The sequence below is a fragment of the Ictidomys tridecemlineatus genome, unplaced genomic scaffold (assembly GCF_052094955.1).
Source record: "Ictidomys tridecemlineatus isolate mIctTri1 unplaced genomic scaffold, mIctTri1.hap1 Scaffold_323, whole genome shotgun sequence".
Classification (NCBI taxonomy): domain Eukaryota; kingdom Metazoa; phylum Chordata; class Mammalia; order Rodentia; family Sciuridae; genus Ictidomys; species Ictidomys tridecemlineatus.
In genome coordinates, this window is record NW_027522389.1 from 52,713 (window position 1) to 78,925 (window position 26,213).

The window sequence follows — 26,213 nt, forward strand, 5'->3', positions numbered from 1 at the left end:
CCACTGTTCCCTTTCATCTACTTTACTGATCTATTTATTTACATTTTTTAAAATTAGTATGTTATAGATATTCAAAATGATGAGTTTCATTATAGTATATTCACATATGTGCATTGAAAAGTTAATTTTGTTTCATTCCACAGTTTTTCCCTACCCACTCCCCATTCCCTTCTTTTTCTTTTATTGATTTTATTTTTTTTAAATACACGACAATGGAGTGTATTACAATTCTTATTACACATATAGAGCACATTTTTTTATCTTTGTATAAAGTATGTTCATGCCAATTCACGTTATACATATACTTGTTTTTTTTTGCATTACAATTCTTATTACACATATATACCACAATTTTTCATATCTCTGTTTGTATATAAAGTAGGTTGACATCCAATATGTGTCTTCAGACATGTACTTTGGATAATGATGTCCATCACATTCATTCCACATTCATTAGGAGGCTAATCCCCTGCCTCCTCCCTTTCCCTCACTCCCCTCTTCCCTATCTAAAATCCATCTATTCATCCCATGTTCCTCTTCCCTACCCTATTATGAGTCAGCCTCCTTATATCAGAGAAAACATTTGGCATTTGTTTTTTGGGGATTGACTAACTTCACTTAGCGTTATCTTCTCCAATGCCATCCATTTACCTGCAAATGCCATAATTTTATTCTCTTTAAAAAACGTTCATAGTGTATATATGCCACATTTTTAAAAATCCATTCATCCACTGAAGGGCATGTAGGTTGGCTCCACAGTTTAGCTATTGTGAATTGTGCTGCTATAAACATTGATGTGGCTGTGTCCCTGTAGTATGTTGTTTTTAAGTCCTTTGGGTATAGTCCAAGGAGAGGAATAGCTTGGTCAAATGGTGGTTCCATTCCCAGATTTCCAAGGAATCTCCATACTGCTTTCCAGATTGGCTGTACCAATTTGCAGTCCCACCAGCAATGTATGAGTGTACCTTTTTCCCCACATCCTCTCCAATACTTATTGTTGTTTGTCTTCATAATAGCTGCCATTCTGACTGGAGTTGTATCTTAGTTTTGATTTGCATTTCTCTGATTGCTAGAGATGTTGAAATTTTTTTCATATATTTGTTGATTGATTGTATATCCTCTTCTGAGAAGTGTTTGTTCAAGTCCATGGCCCATTTTTTGATTGGGTTACTTGTTTTTTCAGTGCTTAGCTTTTTGAGTTCTTTATATACCCTAGAGATTAGTGCTCTATCTGATGTGTGAGGGGTAAAAATTTTCTCCCAGATGTAGGCTCTCTGTTTACCTCACGGATTGTTTTCTTTTGCTGAGAAAAAAAACTTTTTAGTTTGAATCCATCCCATTTATTGATTCCTGGTTTTAATTCTTGTGCCATAGGAGTCTTATTAAGGAAGTTGGGGCCTAACCCACATGATGAAGATTAGGGCCTACTTTTTTCTTCTGTTAGACGAAGAGTCTCTGGCTTAATTCCTAGGTCCTTGATCCATTTTGAGTTAAGTTTTGTGCATGGTGAGATTTATGAGTTTAATTCCATTTTGTTGCATATGGATTTCCAGTTTTCCCAGCACCATTTGTTGAAAATGCTATCTTTTCTCCAGTGCATGTTTTTGGCACCTTTGTCTAAAATAAGATGATTGTAATTTTGTGGGTTAGTCTCTGTGTCCTCTATTCTGTACCATTGGTCTACCAGTCTGTTTTAGTGCCAAAACCAAGCTGTTTTTGTTACTATTGCTCTGTAGTAGAGTTTAAGGTCTCATATAGCGATACTCCCTGCTTCACTCTTCCTGCTAAGGATTTCTTTAGCAATTCTTGGTCTCTTATTTTTCCAGATGAATTTCATGATTGCCTTTTCTATTTCTATGAGGAATGCCATTGAGATTTTGATTGGAATTGCATTAAATCTATATAGTGCTTTTGGTAGTTTGGTCATTTTGATAATATTAATTCTGCCTATCCAAGAGCAAGGTAGATCTTTCCAGAAATAGTAAATGAATTCAGCAAAGGAGCAGGATATAAATCAACACCCATAAATCAAAGGCATTTCTGTATATCAGTGACAAAGCCTCTGAGAAGGAAATGAGGAAAACTACTCCATTCACAATAACCTCAAAAAAATGATACTTGAGAATCAATTAAAGAAGTCAAAGATCTATACAATAAAAACTACAGAACCCTAAAGAGAGAAATCAAAGAAGATCTTAAAAGATGGAAAGATCTACACATTCCCTTCTTAAAAGGAGAAAAGGAGGAGGAGGGAGGGAGAGGGGGAAGTTGGGCAGGGTCAGATCAGAATATGATAACCCAAAGGGTGGGGTTTGGCCTGCTGAGAACTTCTAACTGAAGGAGATTGGAATCTCAAAAGCAAGCTCAGCAGCAAAGCCTTTGCTCTCCTCCTGCCTTCCTGTCCGTTCACCCTTCTCTCCCAAAGCCAGTCATAAAACCTAGAAAGTGCTCTCTCTCTCTCTCTCTCTCTCTCTCTCTCTCTCTCTCTCTCTCTCTTCTCTCTCCCTCTCTCTCTCTCCCTCTCTCTTTCCTTCCTTCCCTGCTATTCCCTTCCTGTCCCCCTACCCTCCCTTCCCCCCTCTCTTAAAAACCCTCATTCCAGACAGGACCTGCCTTAGGTCCAGAAGGAAAGAAGGCCAAGAAGATGACCAGACAGGGCTTGCTGGGACCCTGGCAGCCTTTTACCATTAGCTCACACCCCCTTTTCCAGTCATTTCTACATGGCCATCCATTCTTCATGGAACATAAACATAAAAACAGGAGTTTTCCCTGGATCTCTAGGTCTTTATTTCTGAAGGCTTTTAGGTCAAATAAAATTCTATTAAATAATTGTAATGATTTTTAAAATGTAAAGATATATACTAGTTCATAAATTAGAAGAAGCAGTTTATAAAGATAGACTCTTTCTGAAACTCATCTGAATTTTTATTGCAGCTATAGAATGAAGATACTGTATTAGTGGTAAGAGGATAAACAGTCCGGTAAGACAGAATAGAAAACTCAGAAAGTGATTGCCACATGATTTATGATTGAAGTGGGACTGCAGATCAGTGGTGGAAAATGTCAGTCTTTTTAATGAGTAGTGCTGAGACAATTGAGTATTTATGTGAAATTGAATGAAATTAAAGCCCCTACTATACACCATAGTCAATAATTCTGTGTGACATATGGAATTAAGTGTGAATGGCAAAACAATAAAATGCTTTCAAGATAATACCTTTATGATTTTGGAGTGGGGTAAGTTGTCTTAAATATGACATAAAAAGCACTGATAGTAAAGGAAGATATTAAGAAATTTGATATTACTAGCAGTAAGTATTTATCATAATCAGAAGACACCATGGCAGAGAAAAGTCATTCTTAACATTCAAAACTAATACTTGGTGTTAGAAGTTATCAATGGTTGCTATCTTTTGGAAGACTGAATTGGATATGGTGGGGGGAAGGACACTCCCAGGAGGCTGATCATATCTTTCCTAGATCTGATACTAGTTATACAGGTGTATTCACTTTGTGGAAGTTCAGCAAACTGTACTAACAATTTGTACATTTTAAAATGTATATGCTCTACTTCAACAAAAATTCTTTATAAAGGAAAAGTACTAAGAAGCTATTTGTAAAACATTTGTCCAGCAAAATAATAGAGACCTCCTACAGCTCAATAAGATAGATATCTCAATAAAAAATCGAGCAAAATAATTGAACACACTTCAGAAAAGAGGAAATCATATATTTGATTTATTCTAAAAGGTGCTCAACCTTATTAATCTTCAGAGGAATGCAAATTCAAATGATTGATTTCTTTATACCAAAATTGGCTAACATGAAGAATCTGAGAAAACAGTACCTAGTGAGGATGTGGAGCAATGGGAACACTACTGCACTTGGGCTAGGAATAAAAATTGGCACAACCACCTTGGGAAATGGATTGTCATTACATAGTAGGTATGGAGGTAACATGCCAGGTGACTTAGTGATTCCTCTGTTTCAGAAATGGGTGCTTATGGGAACCAGAAGATGTTCAGAAGAGTATTTATTATAGCCTTGTTAACTATATCCAAACACTTGAAGTAATTCAAATGTCTATCAACACAAGAATGTGTACATAAACTGTAGCATATTTATACAGCCATGTACTACATAATAGAATGAACTTTTCTGCAGAAAAATTCATATATGATATACATACATGTGAATATGTATGTATATAAATATAAATGTATACATATTCACATTTTTCATAAAATTTCAGAGGTGTTTTTTAACTCTCTGAAGTTCATCCCAGATGTCCAGGTACAAGCCCCTCTTCTAAAAGTACCCTCATTTGTCAATCAAAGAAGATGCATAAAAGGTATAATGTATATATTTAATGATATCAGCCTGAGCCCATTTAGGTTTGTTAATGCAACAGTGGACTGCAGCCTCCAGGCCTTCCCATTATTGCATTTGTCTGTATTGTCTTCATATTTGTTTAAATTAGAAAGTAATACATTTTTAACAGCACTGTTGAGGTATAATTTGCATTTCATAACATTTCCCTTATGTAAGTATAAAATTCATCGATTTTTGACACCTCTATAGAGTTTTGCATCTGTCATCACTATACAAGTTCAGAACATTCCCATCACCTCCCAAAATTTTCTCAAGCCACATTTGCCATCAATCAAATGTGTATTTTCAAATGTAGTGTGTTTATTGCTTCATGTATTTCAAATAACTCATCATTAAAAGTAGCATAACACATTGTTGAATAGAAACTTGAAAAACATCAACCAAAATCTTTTGTTAAGTGTATTTTGAGGTTCTGTATACATACTTGATTAAAATCAGCTTATTTGCATCTGTTCTCTATTGCTAGTTTCAAAAAAGGGAACATACTGAACAGTTGATTTCTTCCTTCATATGTCCTTGGTGGGTGAATGTTGTCATGTTGTTCTGGGTAGGTTTTTAGTTTTAAAAATTTTAGTTGGTTTTGGGGAAAATGTTCAGTTATACAAATGGCCATTTTATATGGCAGTCTCTATAGTACTAATTTCTGAGAGAATAACTCATACAAAATAGAATGAAGAATAGAAGTTAGACTATATAGTTAAATTAAAACATAAATATCAAATTGTAAATTATTTTCTTTATTAGGAGTAACTAAAGAGAAGAATGTATTGATCAACTCTGATATTAAATGTCTCAGACTTTAGAACAGTATAACAAGTATTTTAAAAGCTTTTCTCGTCTTTGTTCTACCACTTCATATTAAGATGCTGAGTATAATATAGAAGTACATATGGAATATAAATATTATGTGAGCATATTATACAATTATGTATAATTGGGCTTCCTCAAGTAATCTTTTTAACATACTTTTATTATACATACTATATACTATTATTATAGAAATGATTATTTCTGCTTAAAGGTGATTTATGGTTGGGAAATGCAGATATATTATGTGTAAAATTAAATATTTTTCTAAAAAAGTATAACATCAGATGTTCATGAATTTCGGAAATAAAAATACATAATGCCTAGCTAGTTCCTAAGAGGTAGGCTATATCTTCTGTTTGTCAAAGTATTTACTCTGAATTGTTGGTGGAGCTAACTTTTACTGAGGTTTCTCTGTTGCCAGGTACTTTATTACCAAGGTTGCCATCAGAACCAGGAATGACATTACTCACTATCAGGATTGAGAAAATTGGTCTGAAAGACACTGGACAGTGCATCGATCCCTATATTACAGTTAGTATAAAGGGTAAATAACTGGCAAATTGCATTATGTTTTTTCTCATATGGGACAAAGTTTTTGACAGGGGATGGTCTTGTATATGTGACAACTTACTTTAATGCATTCTATAATGAGGCAAAATCCTAGAAGAGATCATAACAGAACATAGTTCAAAAGACTTACAAAAAATATTTCCTACTTATACATTCACTTTTGCTTTTGAGTTTGTATAGATTTTTGCTCTTCAGATTCCATCTAATGTGCAGACTAAACATACACATTGTCCTTAACAGCAGCTACAGTCTTCAGGATATAGATTAACAATAGCACCCTCACCTTCTCCTATCCAGTCTATATTCATTTCTCTCCACAAAGCCCCATTTCCTATTTTCCCATCTCTCCTGCTTCAGCCCCTTCTTCTTCCTGTGCTACTGAGGTATCTACTTAGGTGAATCCTACAGAGGCAGATGAAAATCAGGGGACAGGGAAGTAGGGTGCAACCATAACATCCATGCCCTGAAAGCAATCCCGTGGGATGATGATGTGATTAAGGAATAAATTATGCCATTTTACAGAAATAACTATAGTTAGTACAAACGGCTTATTTTAATCTGTAGTTTTGCACCAAAGGAACAGATCGGTGCTGAAATTAAATGGAGGAACTTTTATCAATTGCAGAAATAAAGTCAGATCCATGGGTTCATTAGTGCTAATTAAAAGAAAAATATGACCACAAAGAAAAACATTTATTTAAAGAACATAATCCACAGCACTAATACTGGTACACTTTTAAATTCCGAGGTTACCAGTTATCAAATATATAGTGTACCGGAAAATATTTACATTGTTTGATAGGCCATTTATAAAACTGCATACTCATTGAGAAAGTATACTTAAAACACAAAAATATTTAATGATGTTGTAAATGTTAAATTACCTTTGCATATGTTATACTGAAATATTTTTATGTAAATATTTTTTTAATTATTAAATGTACTAAATTGTTTTTTGAGCTTTTTGAGACACATAAATGAATAACACATAAACACTGAGGAGTTATTAAATGAGTCCATGTTGAATTTGACTAAACTGAGATTTTTAAACCCGGAAAATTAAAACTATATATAACGTGCCATCTGGTTGTTGTAAATTCAGGGTATGTTGTAAACAGTATAACCAGAATTTAGATAATATATATGAAAAATTATTCATTAACCAAAGGGTTTTTGTTGGCTTTTCTCATCCATTTTTGGTTCTTAACAGGGAAATTATGATAAGGTTAGGTTTAAAGGCTTTTCTAAATAAGCCATATACTTGATCAAAGTTAGAAATTGGTGGCAGAGCTCCATTGTGGCAAATTATATACTCCAGATTTTTTTTGGCATAGAAATATATAGTGGGATATTCCCTATGGGGAAAAAAAAACATGTTTGTTCTTTTTACCACTTCACTATGAAGATCAAGTTTTGTCCACTTGGCCATGTAAAGGCTTCCTACCACTTCACTATGAAGATCAAGTTTTGTCCACTTGGGCCATGTAAAGGCTTCCTTGTCCCCTTCATGAGGTCTCCTATCCAGTCTATATTCATTTATCTCCACATACCCCATGAACTTTAACAACTCTCACATACTTGCTGACACCAAATAGGAATCTCTTAGCCTGAGAATCTCCTCTCAGCTCTTTCCATGCCTCTTTAGGAACTGTAACCTTTGCAGTTTCTATATTTTCCGTCTGTATATGTGAATGCTCATAAGCAGAAACTTAATTGTTTCTCCAGATCTGAATGACATAGATTTAACTCCTGTGCAAGATACTCCTGTGGCTTCAAGAAAAGAAGATACATATGTTCATTTTAATGTGGACATTGAGCTCCAGAAGCATATTGAAAAATTAACCAAAGGTTTGTAATTATCAGTTACTGACTTCTTAAGGACACAGTACTTATCTGGGTTTGTGTTCATAGTATACTTAACACAAGATCTTATGTCACATAGTTATGAATATTGACTTAAAGTCAAATCAAAAATTTTTTTAAAATATGAGAATTAGCAGTTGCATTATCTAGTTGTGTAATAAATGTGGTTAAATATTATTTGATAGGGAAGTTTTTCTCATAATACAGAGTTAAGGAAGCAGGTTCCCTAATAATTACCTTAAGTCCTTTTAGGAACCTAATGATTACTTTCTCACAGTTAAATAATTATTTTTTTTCTTTCAATCAGATGCATTGGGTAAAAAGATACTATAACTAGCAGTTAGTTTGTAAGAATATGGAAAGGACAATCTGGGCGTGGTTTCAGGAGGGAGAGAAATGATATAAGGTAGAATTTTTTTTAAAGGAACTCTTAAATTTCTATTCTATCTAATACAGGTGCTTATTGAAACCATTTCTATAGGTACTGCTGATACTTAAGTAACTTCTGTTTTTCTTGTGGTATTTAATATTTTATATTCTTTGGTAGTTTATGATTCTACCTGTGTACATAACTTACATTCTTGCTATACATTTTTGTTGTACTTTGTAGAATTAAATGATATGGAGAAATGTCACTCAGACATGCTAGTACCAGAGCTTGGAGTGACAGCCACAGTGAGTTATCAACAGTTGTGTCATCAGACTGTTTGACACATGTTACTTTGTAAAATCATAGGCTTCTGGTGACACATAAGAAATGTGTGGTCTCTGGCTTATGTTGTTTGTTTTAATTCCTTAGGTGCAGCTATCTTCTTTGAATTCAAACACTACAAGCCTAAAAAAGGTTTACCAGCATCAAGTGTTTTGCTTTCATGGAGATGGATGAGATTAAACCTGGGCCAACTGTAATAGAACTGTAAGTGATATACATATAGGATTCATACTGTTCTAATGGTTACTAGTTCATGTTTCTTCTTAGTCCCTCTTATCGAGAATGTAACATTGGAGTAGATCAATCATCAAAGTATTTTAAATCTATTGTGGTTACAGATACAAGAAACCCACTGACTTTAAAAGAAATTGCAGTTATTGACCAAGAAACCACTTTATCTTCATCTACATCAAACTTTGCACAAGGAATGATTCTGACATGAGTAATGTGGAATTTCTGTGAATTTTACCACTCAGTAGAAACCATCATAGCTCTGTGTAGCATATTCATCCTTCAGGAGGCAGGAAGTGAACCATATCTATAGGCCAGTGAGTCCATTGCAAAGCTGTACCACAGAACTAAAGTCCAGCACCTCATTGTTATGACTCCTTTAGATACAGATTTATTGTAGATTTTGAAACTTGTTTTTACTTTTCTATTAATTGTGCAATTAATAGTCTGTTTCCTAATTTACCACTGTTCCTACCCTGCTTCCTGGAACAATATTGCTGTGGTAGGTATGCTCATCTTCAAACTTAATACAGCAATAAGAATGTGCTAGAGTTTACACATTTGCTCACTTTTGCTCCAATATGGTCTTTTGATTTGAATTAACTTCAAACTTTTGAATTGAAGTGGGTAGGATAGTACTAGATTGCTTTGAAAGGAAATTGGATCAGTTATGGTCTGTCTTTTAGGCTGTTCCTTAGAGCTGGCCTAAATTCACCCTCATCTGATAGTTCTACTTAGAAATAGTGTGCCTTGATCAGATCAATATCTTATATGGGAGTGTTCCCCAGATTGTAGCTGTGATTTTTTTCCAGATGACCAGATTGTTTTTCTGAAATTGAGCATATTTTTAGTCATGTTGATTAGTTGTTCTATATCACATTGCTATTGTTTCTACGGTTAACATTAAATGATTCTAGGGTTAACATTAAAACTATCTCTCTCAGAATAATTACAAATTTTTGAGTGGGTTTACGTCGTCTAAATCATGTCATCTAAAAATAATTGAGTCAGATGCTAATGAGATACTGCAGGAACAACTGCTGTTTTTCTGACAACTGATTGTGAAACCTTAAAACCTGCATACCTTGTCTTTATAAAGTGATGAGTATGCAAAATTTGGAAAGATATTCTATTTTTTTAATATAGGTAGATACGACTGCCATTTATTTCCTATTTAGATATATTGACATTCATATGAAAATATGCAGGTTATTAGCCTATTATAATTTCACTATTTACATTACTTTTAACTTGATGAGACATAAATAAAACTGTCATAGTACACAAGGTGGATATTTGATACACAGAAAATAAAGATTTGTGAGGAGCTTTTTTGTGGGTTACATGTAGAACCCATGTATTTTAATATTCACTATTTTAAATGAACAATGCATGAAGGGAATGCAATACTTGACCTATTTTTAAACTAGTGTAAACCCTAATCATACCATCAATTTGCTTTTTAAAACGAATAACAGTTATTTTAGCCCTTGCACTTCAAGAGATCTAGTCTTTAATTTTTCAGTTGTCTGTTAGGTCAGTTTTGTTTACTAGATGAATGTTAATAAAACTATATGAGCCTGAAAGAATTCTCAACCAAATTTAGTCTTTTCTTTCATCTGGATTGGGTTAATTTCACAAGTGCAAAAATAGTTCAGTATACAGTAGTTCTAGGAAATGAAGAATTTGCCTTAATAAAATGTTCACTCAACCGAAACTCTGAGTAGTCAAAATTTCCAGACTGTAAACTTCTCAAGAGAAGGGCCTCATCTTCTCCATGTCATGTAAACTTTCCAAGGTGCTTGGCAGCACTCTACTCTGTACCCTGTGGAGTGCTCAGTACCTTTTTGTTTGATGTTACTGATGTTTGATGTTGCTCCCTTAAAATCTACTATTAAAATGTAGCAAAACTGATACATTGTTCTTTCTGTTTTCTCATACTATAAAATATGTATATCAAAGTGATAATTTAAAAAAAACAAACTTTTTTTGGTTGTAGATGGACACAGTACCTTTATATTTATATGTGGTGCTGAGGATCAAACCCAGTGCCTCACATGCAACCCCAGCCCCTCAAAGTGATAATTTATATGAAGAAATATTTAGCATCCTTCACATAAGAATGCTTTTTTTTTAACCTCGATTTATTTATGTGGTGCTGAGGATTAAACCCAAGGCCTTGCCTGTGCTAGGCAAGTACTCTACCACTGAGCCACAACCCCAGCTGCCACCAAAGAATGGGGTTATATGGAAAAAAAGAGGATGCTTTATATGAATGTCTTTCATCAGCATTAAACAAACTTAAATTGAACATTGTCGTCAGCTTAGCTTTAATTCAGACCTGATTGACCAACCCCCCCCCAAAAAAAGGTGATTTTATCTTGAAGCAGTTAACACAAAGCAATCTGTATCTCACAAATTAGTTGTTTAAATTTACTTTCTAGTGTGGGAGGGGATGAGTCACTGGACAATAATTACAACTATAGCAGTAATACTTTCAGGTTGAAACACTACTGCTTCACAAATTAAATGATTTTAGTAACTAAACTGAAACACAATTTGCTGGAGAGGACTTCTAAAACTTTTGAGATACAAAAGTATAATTGAATCAGGGGACAGTATTCTCTACACAACCTGTATATTGGCAGATACCTTGGGCTTTGCTACAGAAGTGGTACAATCAGATGGATGTAAGGAGAGGCAACTATAGGTGGGTTCAGAACTGCTCAGATAAACTACGTAGAATGCATTATAACTTACTAATAGAATAAATACAAAAAAGGCTTTAGAGGGAAAACTACTGTTGCTTTGAATAAAATAATAAATCTGCCTTTCCTTGAAAATCTATCTTCCTAGCTGACATCACCTTTATTTAAATGCTATTTTAAAATTAGAAGTTTTAGTAACTTCAGCATTGCCTTGTGTCCTGTAGAGGTTGAAAGATACATTCAAAATTGGTGTTTGTGACTTAAATTTTATTTTACATGGTTAAAAATGGCATAAGCTATTATATGGTTTTCCTCTTACACACACAGCTGCTGCTTCTAATATTAAATGGAGGTTATGTAGATTGAATTCTTCCTAAAGGACTCAAATTCTTTTTATTCTGAGTTATCTTCAGTAGTTTAGAGATTTTGTTTCACACTGAAGCTTTTGCCCCTATTTTGAGAATACTTAGGGGACATAAAAAGAACAATGATATGTTATGTTCTAGGTTTTAACAATCCTATTACTTTCTAGAATTTAAAAGAATGGAAGAATATGGTCTAGCAGTAAAAAAAAGTACTAGGCTTTTATAATTTTATTTAAATCTTAAACCTCTTAAAATGTACTGTTAAAATTGCCGTAATTAATATTACAGTTCTGGAGAGCTAGTTCTTAGAAACATTGTTTTAAAGACAGTAGTTACAGATTCAGGATTTGCTTTAATTGATTTTTAAATAAAATATATTTGAGTATCTATCAAAAAAAGAATTTAATTCAGCCCATATTTGCTGATTATAGACATTATAAGTTTATGAGTTTCATTCATTCTTAGAGGATTATACTTTTCTAATTTTTTTTATCATATTCCTTGAAAATCAGTGGCAAGGTATGGGAAAGAGAAGAGTGTGTTGTGTACATTTTTAAAAAGAAATTTCCTTATTTTATAGACACAACATACCACCTTATATTTTACTGTTATAATGCAATAATGGCAAAAGCAGTAGAACTTCAGGTCAAACAACTCTTGCTACTAATGTAAACTCATTCTCAGAAAACCATTCTCACATAGACAGTGGTTAGAAAAAAGTACAGGAATGTGCTACAAAAATAGAGCCACAAGACTTCTCACAAGTAAAAGAAATCCTCTATAGAAGTCCACAGTTGACCAAGGTCCAGCCTCCTTAACAGTGAGCAACAGGGAATATGCTGCCAAGTCACCATCTTCAGTTCTGAGAGTGAGTTTACATGCTTCCCCAATGGCACAAAGTCTCATGACGATCCAATGAATCAACAGACACTTGGGAAATATTAATAAACAATTTTTTATGAACTATTACAACAAAGAACTTCAGCAAGAAGGAAAATGAAGTTTATGATCTTTGAGTAAACATTTTTAGCGTAACAGTCTCTGCGACCAGATATTGAAAGAGAAAAAAATCAAGCTTATAAAACACCATCTCTGTTATCAACTGCAATACACTAAAAATAGGATAATGGAAATACATGTTCTTAAAGCATTTCCACAAGAAATGTCCATAATTATGACATTCTAAATCATTTAGCAATTGTATATGCTACATTAACTAAAACAAAGATATTCCTTATTGCACATTTTAAAATTGGAAGAATACTCTAGCTTAAGTGGGGATATTTAGGGGGAAAATATTTTGGCTCAAAATGTATACTGCGCCAAGGCAGCTTTATTCTAAAAACATAAATCTTTTAAAATAAACTTTTATATTTTGAAGCCAATAATCCTTTAACTCGATGAATAGTTCATAGTCCATTTTCTGACTAAGTGTCAGAGGTTAATTTTACAGGCCCTGTTTTAAGGCCTGTGAACATCCCTCACACCTGAGAATCAGGTGTAGGTGGAGCTTCATCTTTAAAGCCTGAAGGCATTAAGTCTTTTGCAGCAGGTGGTGGCCCATAGTCTTGGGGACCATGAGTTGGAGGTGGTAATGGGGCACCAGAAATGAAGTACTCTCTTGGGCCAAATGAGCCTAAAGGTCTAAATGGTGCTGGTGCAGGTTCTGGAAAAAAATCACGAGGGTCAAAAGGCAAATCCCGTTTTCCAGGTGAAACACCTGGTGCATATTCTCTGAAGCCTATTGGTGGATGAATACCAGGACCTGGAAAATAAAAAGGAAGTTATGTAAATACCCAGAAATTTCTGAACTAGGGTGATTTCAAGTATGTTGATATTATAGTCTTTAATTTCTCTCAAGCCTAGAACATCAACTGGTGAACATCCTGACTTGCCAGATGAGGCAAACTGAAATGGAACAAGTTTAGGTTATAGACTTTGGCCAACCAGCCATGAAGCAACATATTAAGGATTTAAATATGGCTCTACCTAGCTCCAGGCTTGTCGTTTTTCTTTTCCTACTATATAATTGCAGAATTATTTCTATCTCACAAGAGCTCCATTTATATTTGGAAGTACTATATTACCATGAAAAGATGATAGATTATGAAATAAGAACTTTACTACATCAAAGAAATTTTGATAAAAGGAAATCCCACTATTTATTACTCTATCCATTAAAAATTCATGAAGTATTTCAGCATGGACTTTACACATGCCATCAGAATCAAGGTGCAGGCCCTCCAGGAAAAGGCCTTCCACAGCCACCTAATTAAATCATCAACATTTATTAGATCACTGTTAAATCCTCCTCTTTAACACTTCCCTCTGACTTTTCTCAAGGTAAGGAGGGTTTGACTTTTCCTTTTCTATATTCTATAACCTACTGCTTATGCTTCCATTATGGGTGATTACAAACTTTATGTTGTAGGATTTTCATATCTGTGACAAAATTTTAAGTTATGGCATGCATCTCATCCACCTTTCCATCTATTGCAGTGCATATCAACAGATTTTCAACAAACATCTGCAGAAGTAATATTTCTGGCTTTTCTGTATATAGCCCCTTATCCTTGTCTATGAGAGATAGCTATTGCCTATCTCAGTATAAGATTATGTAGTGTCCCATATGTGCCAGAAAACTGGAGGAAAAGTTAAAATGTACTCAGCTTTATCCTTTCATTGTTAAGACCTGAGATAGCAACCAACTGTTTTAGCAAGCAATAGAAGTGGAAGATGAATGTGATTTATAAGTCAATCACTACTATTCAGATCATCATACCAAAAGGTGGAGGAATTGGCTGAGGCCCAAAAGGCCCACCGAGCTGAAGTGGCAGTCCATACCGAATGGGAGGTGGTGGAGGCCATCCCATTGGGGGTCCCATGGGGGGGCCCATGAAGGGTACCCCTGAGAAAGGAGGGGGCCCTTTCATAGCCATATGAACCTGCAATTTAAGATTTGAAAGAAGTTAAAAGTTTTAAAATTCCTATGTATTAAGACAAAGTACCAACACCGATAAAAGCTAAAACCCAAAACAGGCACCTGTCCAGAGAACACCATCAGTGCAACAAAACTCTACCCACCCCTCCTGTGTATTCCCACTGACTGCTTACAGAAGTTGGAAGGATGCCACAAGAGGGACCAGTTTGTTACTGATTATATCTGCACAGGAAAGGGAAAGGCAAGAGGACTGGCAGAGGTTGTTAACAGAGGTGATTTCTGACCAGTATGTCATGTTGTATTCACTACAATCTATTTCAAAGGGACTCCCCCCCTCCCCATCACTTCCCTTTCATCACAATAGCTCATTACTTCCATATTAAGAATGAACAGAATAAAATGAAAAATCCATTCTCTACCCATGTAATAATAGCTACTATTCAGAGTATCTTCGGTAAGTCTTTCATATATTATTCAACCTCTGAGATCTTTAAGTAGACTGTCTTGTTTTAAATAAGAGGGAACAAAAGCAAATGGAATATCATAATTTGTTGAAGGCCACACTGCATATTAAAGAAACTCAATCCCAGGTTTGCCTCCAAGCCATGCTTTTCCCACCTCTACTCCTCTCTAACAATGGGTCTTTGCTCTCTTTTAAATCTTCTACTACAAAGGGGTTTGGGGTCTTATCTAAGCTGCCCTTAGATTTCTCCAGAGATGTATATTCCTAGAATATATATACACTGGAACTTGAGAAGTATTTTCCATCACAGTGCTATATACACAAATTAGGAAGAAAAGGCTTTAATATTTACTTTCATTTACTGTACACCATTTGAGATATTGATTTATCATTTCCTATGAGTAGTGGGTTTGAAACTAAACAATTAAAAATTTATTTTATTATAGAGCTTCAGAAGACCTACCAGATATAATAGCAACACAGTTACAAGAGAATACACTTATGTGAACAAATGAGACCATTGCTTGGGACTGGCTCAAGAGGTCATTTCAGATTATCATTGTTTCACTGAAACAGTATTTCACTTTCAGAAAATCTGATACCAATCTAATTCAAATCACTCAAAATAGGGTTTGCACAAATGGAGGAATTCTTAAATAACATTCTTCCAAACAAAAATAAAAATGATGAATTATATAATTTATAATGAATTTACTTTGCCTTAGAAGATTCAACACAAAGCACCATATAAAGTTAGAGTGATAACTTTTTACATTCTGTAGTTCATTATAGTTGTACACACTTAAGCAACATTCCCAAGTTAAGGAGAAAAGTAAGCTCAATATTGCATGCAGTTTAAAGCAAACAAGATCAGTGTCATGCTCTGAATATCCTTCCCAGAAATGCACAGAATAAAACCCAATTCAGTTCTCAACCTCTAAGTACTTACTCCAACTGGATGCTCAGTCAAAGAAGTAATGGTGGAGACTGAGGGGGTCTCAGGTTCTTGGGGAACAGTTTGCTTTTTAAAAAACAAATGGGATAGTACAAATAGAACACAAAGAAGGAGAAAGCAAAGAGAAAGTACTGTAGGAAAGCTACATGTTCCTGCATGACCACATGATTCACAGTAACTACAAAACTTACCTTGCCCTCATTCGTCACCTTAGCTGGAGAAGAACTTCTGGAGCTGCTGTTCATGTGAGCTGGACCACATCCTGGGTCTGTTAGAGATCAAAGAATGGATTCAGACTTATTCTAACATGAAAAGAATAAAAATCCTCCATCCACAATTACAGATTCTTTGAAATTACTTGGTCCTTTACCAGAGGCAACGGGTTTCCCAGATGCCTCAGAAGACCAGTACGAGGTAAAGGTCCATCCATTGACCCTTGGGAAAGAAAGATCAGAGCCCTTGTATGTATTTTTCAGAAGAAATAAACCACTGGTGGACAGGTCAGGGTTCAACAATAACTGGAAAGCAACATTAAAAATGGGTTGCCCAGGGGTTGGGGTCATAGCTCAGTTGTAGAGTGTTTGCCTAGCATGTGTGAGGCACTGGGTTTGATTCTCAGCACACATTTAAAAAATAAATAAAGATATCATGTCCATCTACAATTAAAAATATTTTTTTAATAAAAATGGGTTGCCCAATACATAAATCACAATTTATGAAGTGACTTAAGTAAAATAAAGAACTGCCTTGGGTTGATAGAACAGCAGATTAATAAGTACTGGTCCTAAACTTTAAGCTATAGACTTGAAGTATGTGTAGGCTGTTTTTTCTTTAGTCTGTATAACCTGACTTCCAATCTTACCAAGACTACAGTCCTATTTAGAATTGGAAATAAGACTCAGTATTTCATGTTGGAAATATGTATGCTACATAAAGTTTAAGGCTACTTTTATAATATTTTGGAAAGGAACACCATAGAGATTTAATTTAAAGATAAAGGTTTACACTTCACAGTGTAAAATTTAAAAGAAAAAAACAATACAGGGACCTCCAGGAAAAAAAAAAATGTTTTCTATTCTAGAACAGATTTTACAGAAAACATTCACAAAGATAACGTAAGAAATTATCTTCTATGTATTGTACAGGCCCAAATTCTATGTTTTTATTAGAATATTCAAAAGGGAAAAAAAAACAAAACCTTGAAGCAGTTTACTATAAAGCAACATGTGAATGCTCACCAAATCCGTTTCTGGGCATATCTTTTTGATTAAGAGTAGCAGAAGGAGGTCTTCCAGCTTGCTCTGCAGTCAGTGGAGGGGAACATTCTCCACCACTCATGGGGGATGGACCAAAAGAGCCATTATGGATCAGTGGACCTAAAGACAACAATGCCGTGTTACTACTTTAAGGTAGCCTTCTCCCTGACACCAACCCTCACCTCCTGCTTTAGCAAATCATTCAGATTATTTCATAACCATTACAAACAGAAATAAAAAGTAATTTACATACATTCTGCACCAAGAAATAAAATAGCTCCTTTTACAAAGTGCCCCCTACCTCTCAGAGGAGGATTTTGTAAATTTGGTCTTCCCAGCATAGGTTTTACAATCATGGGTTCATCTTGCTGCATTGCCATCTTTTGGGTCATTTCCAATAGTCTTGAATATTGAGAAAGAATGGGCTGAATTATGAAACAGCAATCTATTCCTTCATAGATAATATCTAGCATAACCTTAAAACACTATAAAACATATAGTAAGATACCAAAATCACATACTTCTGTCTCAAATTAGCAGCTTCCCTTTTCTCTTCAGCTATAGCTCTTTCTGCAGAACGAGCTTTGAGCTATTAAAGAGAAAATATTCAAATTCAGTTGCTGTAGGCTATGCACAAAATGAAGAAAAGGGGGAAAAAAAATCTTACCCAATTATCATGAGCTTTCTTCTCCTGCACAGCAATCTGAAAAAGACAACACATTAAAAAAATATGTTTTTAGGGACTCATTATAATAGCCTATAATTGTCTGTATTAGATACAAAGAATTCTGCAACTACAGGACAGTATTAATTACTACCTGGTTTTTAAATGAGCGCTCGGTTTTCTGTAGTTCTTCTTCCAGTTCTTCAATTCTCCACCTAAGAATTACAACAATTGAATAACATTTGAAACATTCTGACCATTTTCCCTTTATTCCATCAGCTATACTTTTAAAGACTTTATCATACATAAGAAAAACATTTCTATAGTTATATGAATCCAGTGTGATCAAAACTAATACTACAGACCAGGTGCAATGCCACATGCCAGTAATCCCAATGATTGGGAAGCTGAGGCAGGAGGATCACAAGTTCGAGGTCAGTCTCAGCAATTAAGTGGGAACCTATGCAACTGAGACCCTGTCTCAAGGGAAAAAAAAAGGTCTAAGGATGTAGCTTAGTAGTAAAGCACCAAAAATAAATAAATAAATAAAATAAAAACCTAATACTAATAACTTCTTTATCATTTAATTGCTAAAGATTCTGAATGATAAATTATAATTTCTGTAACTGTTCATCAGTGTGTTCTCAAGTAATTCTGCTAGAAATATCTTCCTCCTTAAAACATTTTTTATTTTTTTCAAATTATATCCATAGAAGATTTCCAAGGTCTATCAAATGCCACACTTTTGTGGGTCTTGATACATCACACAGCAAACTGATTTCTTAAAGAATTACTACAACAATCAAAACCCCCAGAATTGTTTGCATTGACCAAGTTCCCTATGGTCTTTCCCATTGGGTGTAAGTAAATTTTTTGTTAACATTTTTCATTTGTAAAGTTGAAATTTATTTTTTCTCCTGTGTGAATTGAATGTATTCATATCCTCTCGTTATTTATACTTCCATGCTATTTTCTTCTATCTACATAATGTAAAAAAAGATTAAAAAAGAAAGCTAACACTATATCATTAGACATTGACACCCTCCTTTAGAAACTGAACTCACTTGTAATTTTTAACTTCCTGTACAGCGGAAACCACCGTTTCATCTGCAGCTGACAGCCACTGCTCTTTTTCTAGTCTCTCATATTCTTCGTGGCTTAGTTTCCTAAAATAAAGCCAGTTATCAAATCAAAAGTTTCTCTTTGTAAATATCACTTCCCACAATTCTATAAAATGCTTAGGCACATAAAATAGAAATTCAAACCTGCAATTTCGTAAATCAAACTCTGGCAAATCACTTACATTTTCTAACTTCTCCTCTTAATTCTCTACTTACCAGTAAATAAAATAAATGTGAAAACAACATGTGCCCCAAGGGCAAGTATCCTGTGTGTAAGATAATAAAAACTCACTTTACTTTACTTCAATGTGGAAGATCAGGACTGATCAACCTAACATAATTAAACATATTAGGATAAAGCAGGGGATAATTCTTTTTTTGTTTCTGCCATGGGTAGGACACTAAGTATATCTTTGTCATGGAGGAACTCTTTTCTCAATCCAAGACTGGTACCATAATAAAGATATAGTCAGTCAAAGAAAAAATCTTCTAGAATATGTCTTTTTAGCTATGCAATTAACGACAGAACATTTTTCACACTTTAGATATCTATTTCAAAAGAATTGCAATTAAGCAAAAAGACAAATCTGAGTTTTGATAATGTCTGAAAAGAAGCCAAACTGACCCACGATCAGAGTATTATCTACTGACAAGTTTTAACTCTGATCATGAAACTCAAGATGTTCATCTACTGAGACAAAGGTAGCCACATTTAATGATTTAAAAAATACTATTTTCTGCTATCCTTGTATTACTTTAGCCATAGTTCTAATTCAAAAGATAATTAAATTGAAACTTAATTTTTCATAAATCAGAAGAACTATAGTAAAAAAGGATTATTGATACCAAATAGAAAAAGGGGATTATATATTCTTATATAGCTTCTCATTTAATTCTTCAGCAAGTATTTTATGAGTGGCTATAATATACTAGTTACCTTGTAAGATGCTAAAGAATAAAAGAGCTCACTGTTTCAGGTACAAATGACACCTAAAGGAATATAATAATTTTCCCCACTGGCTTAAGAAGGAATATGGAGAAAACTGAATCTTGAAGGACAGAGAGAATTTTGTTTCCAATTATCAAAGAGTTAGTCTGAGAGTACTAAGAACAATCAAAACATCTTTATAAGAATATAAAATTGTGTTTGAAAGGATCCAAGCTAAAAAGGCAGTGAAGATATATGTATGTGGCCAAGATCCATTAGAAAAAGGAATCTCAGAATTACAAGTAAGGCTGGCACTTTAAGGTACTTTTCTCCTAGGTTTACTCACATATTGAAGATAACACAAAGATATAATGAGTCTGAACTAAGCCTTCATCAAATTCCTGGGCTTAGGGGAAAAAACAAGTGTTTGGGGCTACAAATAAAGGGACCCTTAATAAAAGCCCTAGCCTTTGAGTTTAGATTAGAAAGTACTGCACACTTAAGTGATGAACAGGCAAAAAATCCAAAAGGAATAATACTGAAACATTGAAAAGACAAGTCATTTTTGAATTATCTTAATTGCTGACTAAGTTTAAAGTGACAGACAATCTTACTCAAGTAACCTCAACACTTTTCTATAAAAAGATAACTTCATCTTAGTCCTCAAATTTCATCTATAATTATCACAACAATGTTAGCCAATCAAAACTGATCAGGCACTCCATAAGACAAAATTCTGTGAGAAAAAAATCCCACAGAAAAGGAAACCACCTAATGGGGTTATCCGCACATGTTTTAAAATCACTGTGCTTTATATACTCAAAAAAGTAAAGTCAAGATTATGAATTTCAGGTTTGGGAATATAGTTTAGTTGTTAGAGTGCTGCCTTGCATGCACAAGGCTCTGAGTTCAAACCCCAGCACCACAAAAGAGGAAAAAAAAAGATTATGAATTTTGTCAAAGGATTAGAAACTATAAAACCAAGAAATAGTTGAGTGTGGTGACCTACCTACAATCGAAGATACTCAGGAGGCAGAGGCAGAATGATGAGATTAAAGATAGCTTGGAAAGCAGTAAGACACTAGTCCCTTATGAGAAAGAGCAAGGAGTCTGGGGAGGTAGCTCAATAGTAGAGCACATGGCTCAAGGTCCTGGGTTTGAGCTGTAGTACTGAAATAGGACTGGGGTTGTGGCTCAGTGGTGAAGCACATGCCCCACATGTGTGGGGCACTGGGATCAGTCCTCAACACCACATAAAATAAATAAAATATTGTGTCGGGCTGGGGATGTGGCTCAAGCAATAGTGCGCTCGCCTGGCATGTATGCAGCCCGGGTTCAATCCTCAGGACCACATACAAACAAAGATGTTGTGTCCGCTAAAAACTAAAAAATAAATATTAAAATTCTCTCTTTCTCTCTCTCTTAAAAAATTCTATAAAAAATAAAATATTATGTCCATCTACAACTAAAATAATATTTTAAACCCTGAACTTTTTAAAATCCTAAACTCAATGAATGATTTTAGCAGCAGATTTGGGAAGTAAAATAAATCCTAGCGCTTTTAAGACAGGTCAGAAGAAAATATCCAGAAGAAGTAAATCCAGAATGTAGGAGGCAGGGGAAATCAAATTCTAATATGCATTATTATAATCGAGAGAATGAGGTAAAATCAACATTTAAAAAAAGACTCAAGAAATATTTAATGGTCCCAAACAACATAACTGCAAGAGGAAAAAGTGGGTGGGGTGGGGAAAACTACACCTAGGCACTTCCCAATAAAACTGTTAAAAAACCAGAGAAATGACTACAGGAACTAGGGGAAGGATAAGACCAAACAACAATGATAATGGACTCCTTAAAGAAAAAATTTAGAACAGATGGTAATTAATTGGATATTTTTAAATTGCTAAAACTAAGTAACAGTCAAAATTCAGTAGCCAAAAGAGAGATCCTTTAAAAATGGAAACTGGTTTTAACTCTAATCATGAAGTTCATGTCAACCTAATACAGATTATAAAGGTAGCAATATTTAGTGGATAAAATACTATTCTGTTTATCCTTGTACTACTTTGATACACTAATCAAATCTATCATTAAAGGACAATGTTCAAATAGAATGAAAATAATTTCAAATATGAAACCAACAGTGTAGAATGCAGAACTACAGAAACTTTAAATATGTGTATAAATTGAATGAATGTCTTATGGAGTTCACAGTATATGAAGTACTAACATACAATGCCACAACAGTTATCTGATTCGGGAGCTACTTAAAGCCCATAAAAAAAAATAATAAACCTATTAATCTATGTCAGGTTTTTATTAAATCCAGAATATATACCATGGCCTTTAAATTATGAGAAGATGAATAAAATTATAATTATAATTATATAATTACAATTATATAATTATAATTCCATTATAATTTATGATTACATCAAGCTTATACAGGGGATGAGGAAAATAATTAAAAATATTTAAACTATTAAAAAGATACAAGGAAGAAAAAAAGAACAGGTCATCAAATAGAAAGCAAATTCTTCATAAACCACAGGCACATATTGACATGGACAGACATATTTTAGAAAGTCCACTCAAGCAGCTATAGAGAAAATTACTAAGAATTTGAAATAAATTATATAAAAATATAAATAATGGAGAATGAAGACAGATGACCTAGGTTAGAATCAGAAAAGATGACACAGGCATGAACTAACATATTACCTGGGGATGAGTAAAAAGAGTACAAACCACAGATGATGACTGAATGAATTTTGGAGGAGTTGAGAAAAATAGTGCTATAATTTAACTGCATTACAAAGAAAATTAATTGCCATTTAGGTCATTCATATTACTAGTAGGGACAGAGAAAACAAGTGTTCTCTTAAATAAAAAGTGATAAAATGAGAAATGTTTCTTTGAAACAGGCCAGGCATTTAGAACTGGCCTGAACAAAAATTTGAGATTCTAAAAAGGTCGCTTGGAGATCACAGAATTTTAGAAAAGTTAATGGAAAGGTTTTAATATTTAATGCATTAATTAGGCAACAGAAGTCAAAATACCTAAAAATAGTTAGGTCTATAAGAAGGTCTGTCTTTGCTTTAACAAGATATATATATATGCCGAAGAGTAAAATCAGGTGCAAACAAACAAAATCTGACACAAAAAAACCTATTTTTAGAGAATTCAAGTATTTTTGTGGATTAAAAACTTCAAATGAACTTTCAAAAAATAACTAGCTCCACACTGAGAAGATTAATATATAAATATATACTACAAACAAGTACTTCTGTAATCATAACTCCTAAGGTCCTTGCCACAGTTCAATTTTTAGTGTGAACATCTGAGATATTCAAGTCCAAAACTTGTACCATCAATAAGTAAATATTATTCCTTTTTGAAGTTTTTATTCTACTAAAACATGTCATTCCAAATCACTCAGTATTTTTAAAGGTCCAGAGTTAGAGATAAAAGTTCAAAACATTAGAATTACATAACTGATCACAATGAAAGGTAATTAAAATAAATAGTGGGATCATAGAAAGGGCCTAGATCTTTTGAGAGGTATTTCCACATCAGTGACTGTTAATACCAGTTTACCACTTCCTGCCTTCATATGAATTTGACAATTGATTACGATGTCCTCACAGCCTTAGTTTATGGTTCCAACTACCTCAGGACTCTTAAGACTGATGATGGAAAGAAAAATGCAACTTATAGGAAACAAAACACAAAGGAGAAAAGACAAATCTCTACTTATTACAACTAGAAAAAATTGTAAATAATCTTAAGAAAAGATAAAATTATCTGTTAGTTCACACAGTGTTAACAATAACAAACAATGAAAATCTTACTTTTGGAGTGCCATCTCATTTTGCTGGTAGAGTTCATTTAAAATCTCCACTTTCTGCCTAAGCGTTTTGCATTCCTCTTCCAGTTCAGCTTTAGAAGACCGTAATGAATTGCAGTCACTTTCTAATTTCTTTATTTGGTCTGTAAAGGATAAAACAGCTTATCTCTATATGTGTACAAGGACTTAAGAACTTGTTTGAGGGAGTAGTGCCAAGAAAAGTAAGAAGCATGAAAGCAAGAAGCCATTCTTTATCTTTCCAATAAAATTTTAAGTCTTTTCAACATGGCAATTTCTTCTCAAGAAGAACCCACCTTCTAGATTACATATTGTGGACATCAAGGTGCTTTGCTTAAGTTGTAAAAGTTTTAGATCCTCTTCAACTACTGATATTGTAGTTTGTGTCTAAAAATTGCAGAAAAGAGAGGTATTCTTAAAAGTGAGGCACAGGAAGAATTCACAGGCACTATGGGACTCTTACAAAGAACTATACCCGAGAGACATCCATCATCTGCTTAATTTGATCTTTGATCTTCTCGTTCCAATCACCTAAAAAACAAAAGACTTTTAGCTTTTCCTTTCCTTACTTTTAACTCTATATTCTCCTAACTTCCCCAAACTAAAAAATGATTGTGTTCAAACACCGGAAGAAAAAAAAATCAATTAAATAATTAAACTGATTAGACTAATGACTTTTAAGAGAATTGCAAGCTTAGATTTAAAAAAAAAAAAGAAAGAGGTGAATTTCAGACTGGGGTTGTGGCTCAGTGGTAGAGTGCTCACCTAGCATGTGTGAGGCACTGAGTTTGATCCTCAGCATAAAAATAAATAAAAGTACTGTGTCTGTTTTTTTTAAAAAAAAGGTGAATTTCTAGTTTGCACAACTAAAATGTTATCTATGTTATTCTTGTAAGATAAAAGCTTTTCTTCTCTCTCAGATCTATTTTCACCTGGGCAAGTAAGTGTCTTGTTTAGAAAGATTCAATCCTCTATTTTCTCCCTGAATCTACTACCAGGTGTGGTTTGAAATACTTGCTATGTAAGCAATATCCAACTTGGGAGAAAACATCTGGAAATATTTTCCTCATCAGTAAACACTGTTACACTCCCTCTCTAGCTTTCTGATAGTCTCTAGCCTCTGTTCTCACAGCCTTAGTTTATGGTTCCAACTACCTCCGGACTCTTAAGACTGACTGTGGACTTAAAACCACAGAGCCATAGAGATGATGAGTATCAAAATCAAGTATCATCTGCATAAGTTAAGAAATAAATTTCTCTTACTGTACAATGTTCAATACTTAGAGGTTTAGGATGTGACTATTGTAGCTGCAGTGTACTTACTAGTTTTCAATGGGATAGAAAAAGTCAAGTGTTCTTCACATGCCTATTGCTACATTATACCCCAGCAACCCACCTCTGCCAATGCAACAGACATATCTATAGATCCAGTGATATGTGTCTACAACCCTGAAGCTTAAGAAGAAATTCAGCCAGCTGAAAAGTGGCATCTGTATACTTAATTAAAGACAGGAAAGCAAAAAAGGATTCAACCTCCCTGAGACTGATCTTACCTGCTAACTCTCCATTGGTTAATTCATCTGACTCATCTCGACTTTGATCCTCAGATTCAGATTCACATTGTAACCGATTCAACTGTGTGATGTAATTAGTTAGAGCCTAGAAAAGAAGCAAAAGGTTGGAAGACTCTCAATTTTAATTCAAAGATTTCAGGAGAATTCATGAGATGAAACATGTATTTGGAGTATAAACTTACATTAATAGTATCATCTTTAAGACTATGCGTTACTTGTAAATCTTTCTGTGACTTCTCAAATGATTTCATTTGTTCACTGAGCTCAGCGTGTGATGTACTCCAGTCTTTCACTTCCTGCTGCAACTGAAAAGTCAAAACAAATGAATTCCTATGGGTTAGGGAGGGGTTTCTGCACTGGATACATCAGGACTACAAGACTTAGACAAAGAAATACAGAGCCATACTCCTCGGTGGCCTCCCTCAATCGAGGAGGTTGAGACCTTGGTTAAGGAAGAGGGCAGAGTGGCCTCAACTCTCACAGCTGCAGTAAGAACATCAGAGCTATCAGGAAGTTGACCCTGTTTATTGCATTCCCCAGAAAATTGCTGCCAATTCAAATAATTTACCTCCAGCAGGAATGGCTGGGCACATATGACTGTCTCCTAAATTTAGATTCCTTATCATGTAATCTTCCCTTGGCCGGTGAATCAGTAACTACTCAAAAGAGGATCATAAAATACTTAATTTTCTGGTTTAAAAAGTTTCTTTGAGGCTATGCAAGTTAATAACTGATTGACATTTGATAAGAAAAGCAATAATCCAAAAATCCAAAACAGATGGAGACCATATA

General features: G+C 34.2%; 2 protein-coding genes across 5 annotated transcripts in view; one reads left to right on the forward strand and one right to left on the reverse strand.

Annotated features, from left to right (window-relative positions):
• LOC144373236 (axin interactor, dorsalization-associated protein-like) overlaps nucleotides 1-26,213 on the forward strand; it is an 82,772-nt gene that overhangs the window by 18,708 nt on the left and 37,851 nt on the right. Inside the window, exons 5-7 of the mRNA XM_078036339.1 lie at nucleotides 5,624-5,746; nucleotides 7,498-7,620; nucleotides 8,435-8,551. Of these exons, the coding sequence (XP_077892465.1) occupies nucleotides 5,624-5,746; nucleotides 7,498-7,620; nucleotides 8,435-8,544 (356 nt within the window). The 3' untranslated portion in view covers nucleotides 8,545-8,551. The remainder of the gene's footprint in view (nucleotides 1-5,623; nucleotides 5,747-7,497; nucleotides 7,621-8,434; nucleotides 8,552-26,213) is intronic.
• The window catches only part of LOC144373237 (transport and Golgi organization protein 1 homolog), a 44,548-nt gene continuing 30,925 nt past the window's right edge, over nucleotides 12,591-26,213 (reverse strand). For 2 of the 4 annotated variants that reach the window (XM_078036341.1, XM_078036340.1), the window contains exons 9-22: nucleotides 25,604-25,726; nucleotides 25,401-25,506; nucleotides 24,323-24,378; nucleotides 24,144-24,234; nucleotides 23,834-23,972; nucleotides 18,995-19,096; nucleotides 18,085-18,145; nucleotides 17,934-17,969; nucleotides 17,788-17,855; nucleotides 17,568-17,668; nucleotides 17,249-17,386; nucleotides 16,202-16,278; nucleotides 14,434-14,596; nucleotides 12,591-13,416 (exon numbers count right to left, since the gene is read on the reverse strand). In XM_078036341.1, coding sequence (XP_077892467.1) covers nucleotides 13,133-13,416; nucleotides 14,434-14,596; nucleotides 16,202-16,278; nucleotides 17,249-17,386; nucleotides 17,568-17,668; nucleotides 17,788-17,855; nucleotides 17,934-17,969; nucleotides 18,085-18,145; nucleotides 18,995-19,096; nucleotides 23,834-23,972; nucleotides 24,144-24,234; nucleotides 24,323-24,378; nucleotides 25,401-25,506; nucleotides 25,604-25,726 — 1,545 coding nt within the window. In that variant the 3' untranslated portion in view covers nucleotides 12,591-13,132. Of the gene's footprint in view, nucleotides 13,417-14,433; nucleotides 14,597-15,808; nucleotides 16,077-16,201; nucleotides 16,279-17,248; nucleotides 17,387-17,567; nucleotides 17,669-17,787; nucleotides 17,856-17,933; nucleotides 17,970-18,084; nucleotides 18,146-18,994; nucleotides 19,097-23,833; nucleotides 23,973-24,143; nucleotides 24,235-24,322; nucleotides 24,379-25,400; nucleotides 25,507-25,603; nucleotides 25,727-26,213 lie in introns of those variants that run through there. The other 2 variants (XM_078036343.1, XM_078036342.1) reach the window with 2 other exon arrangements.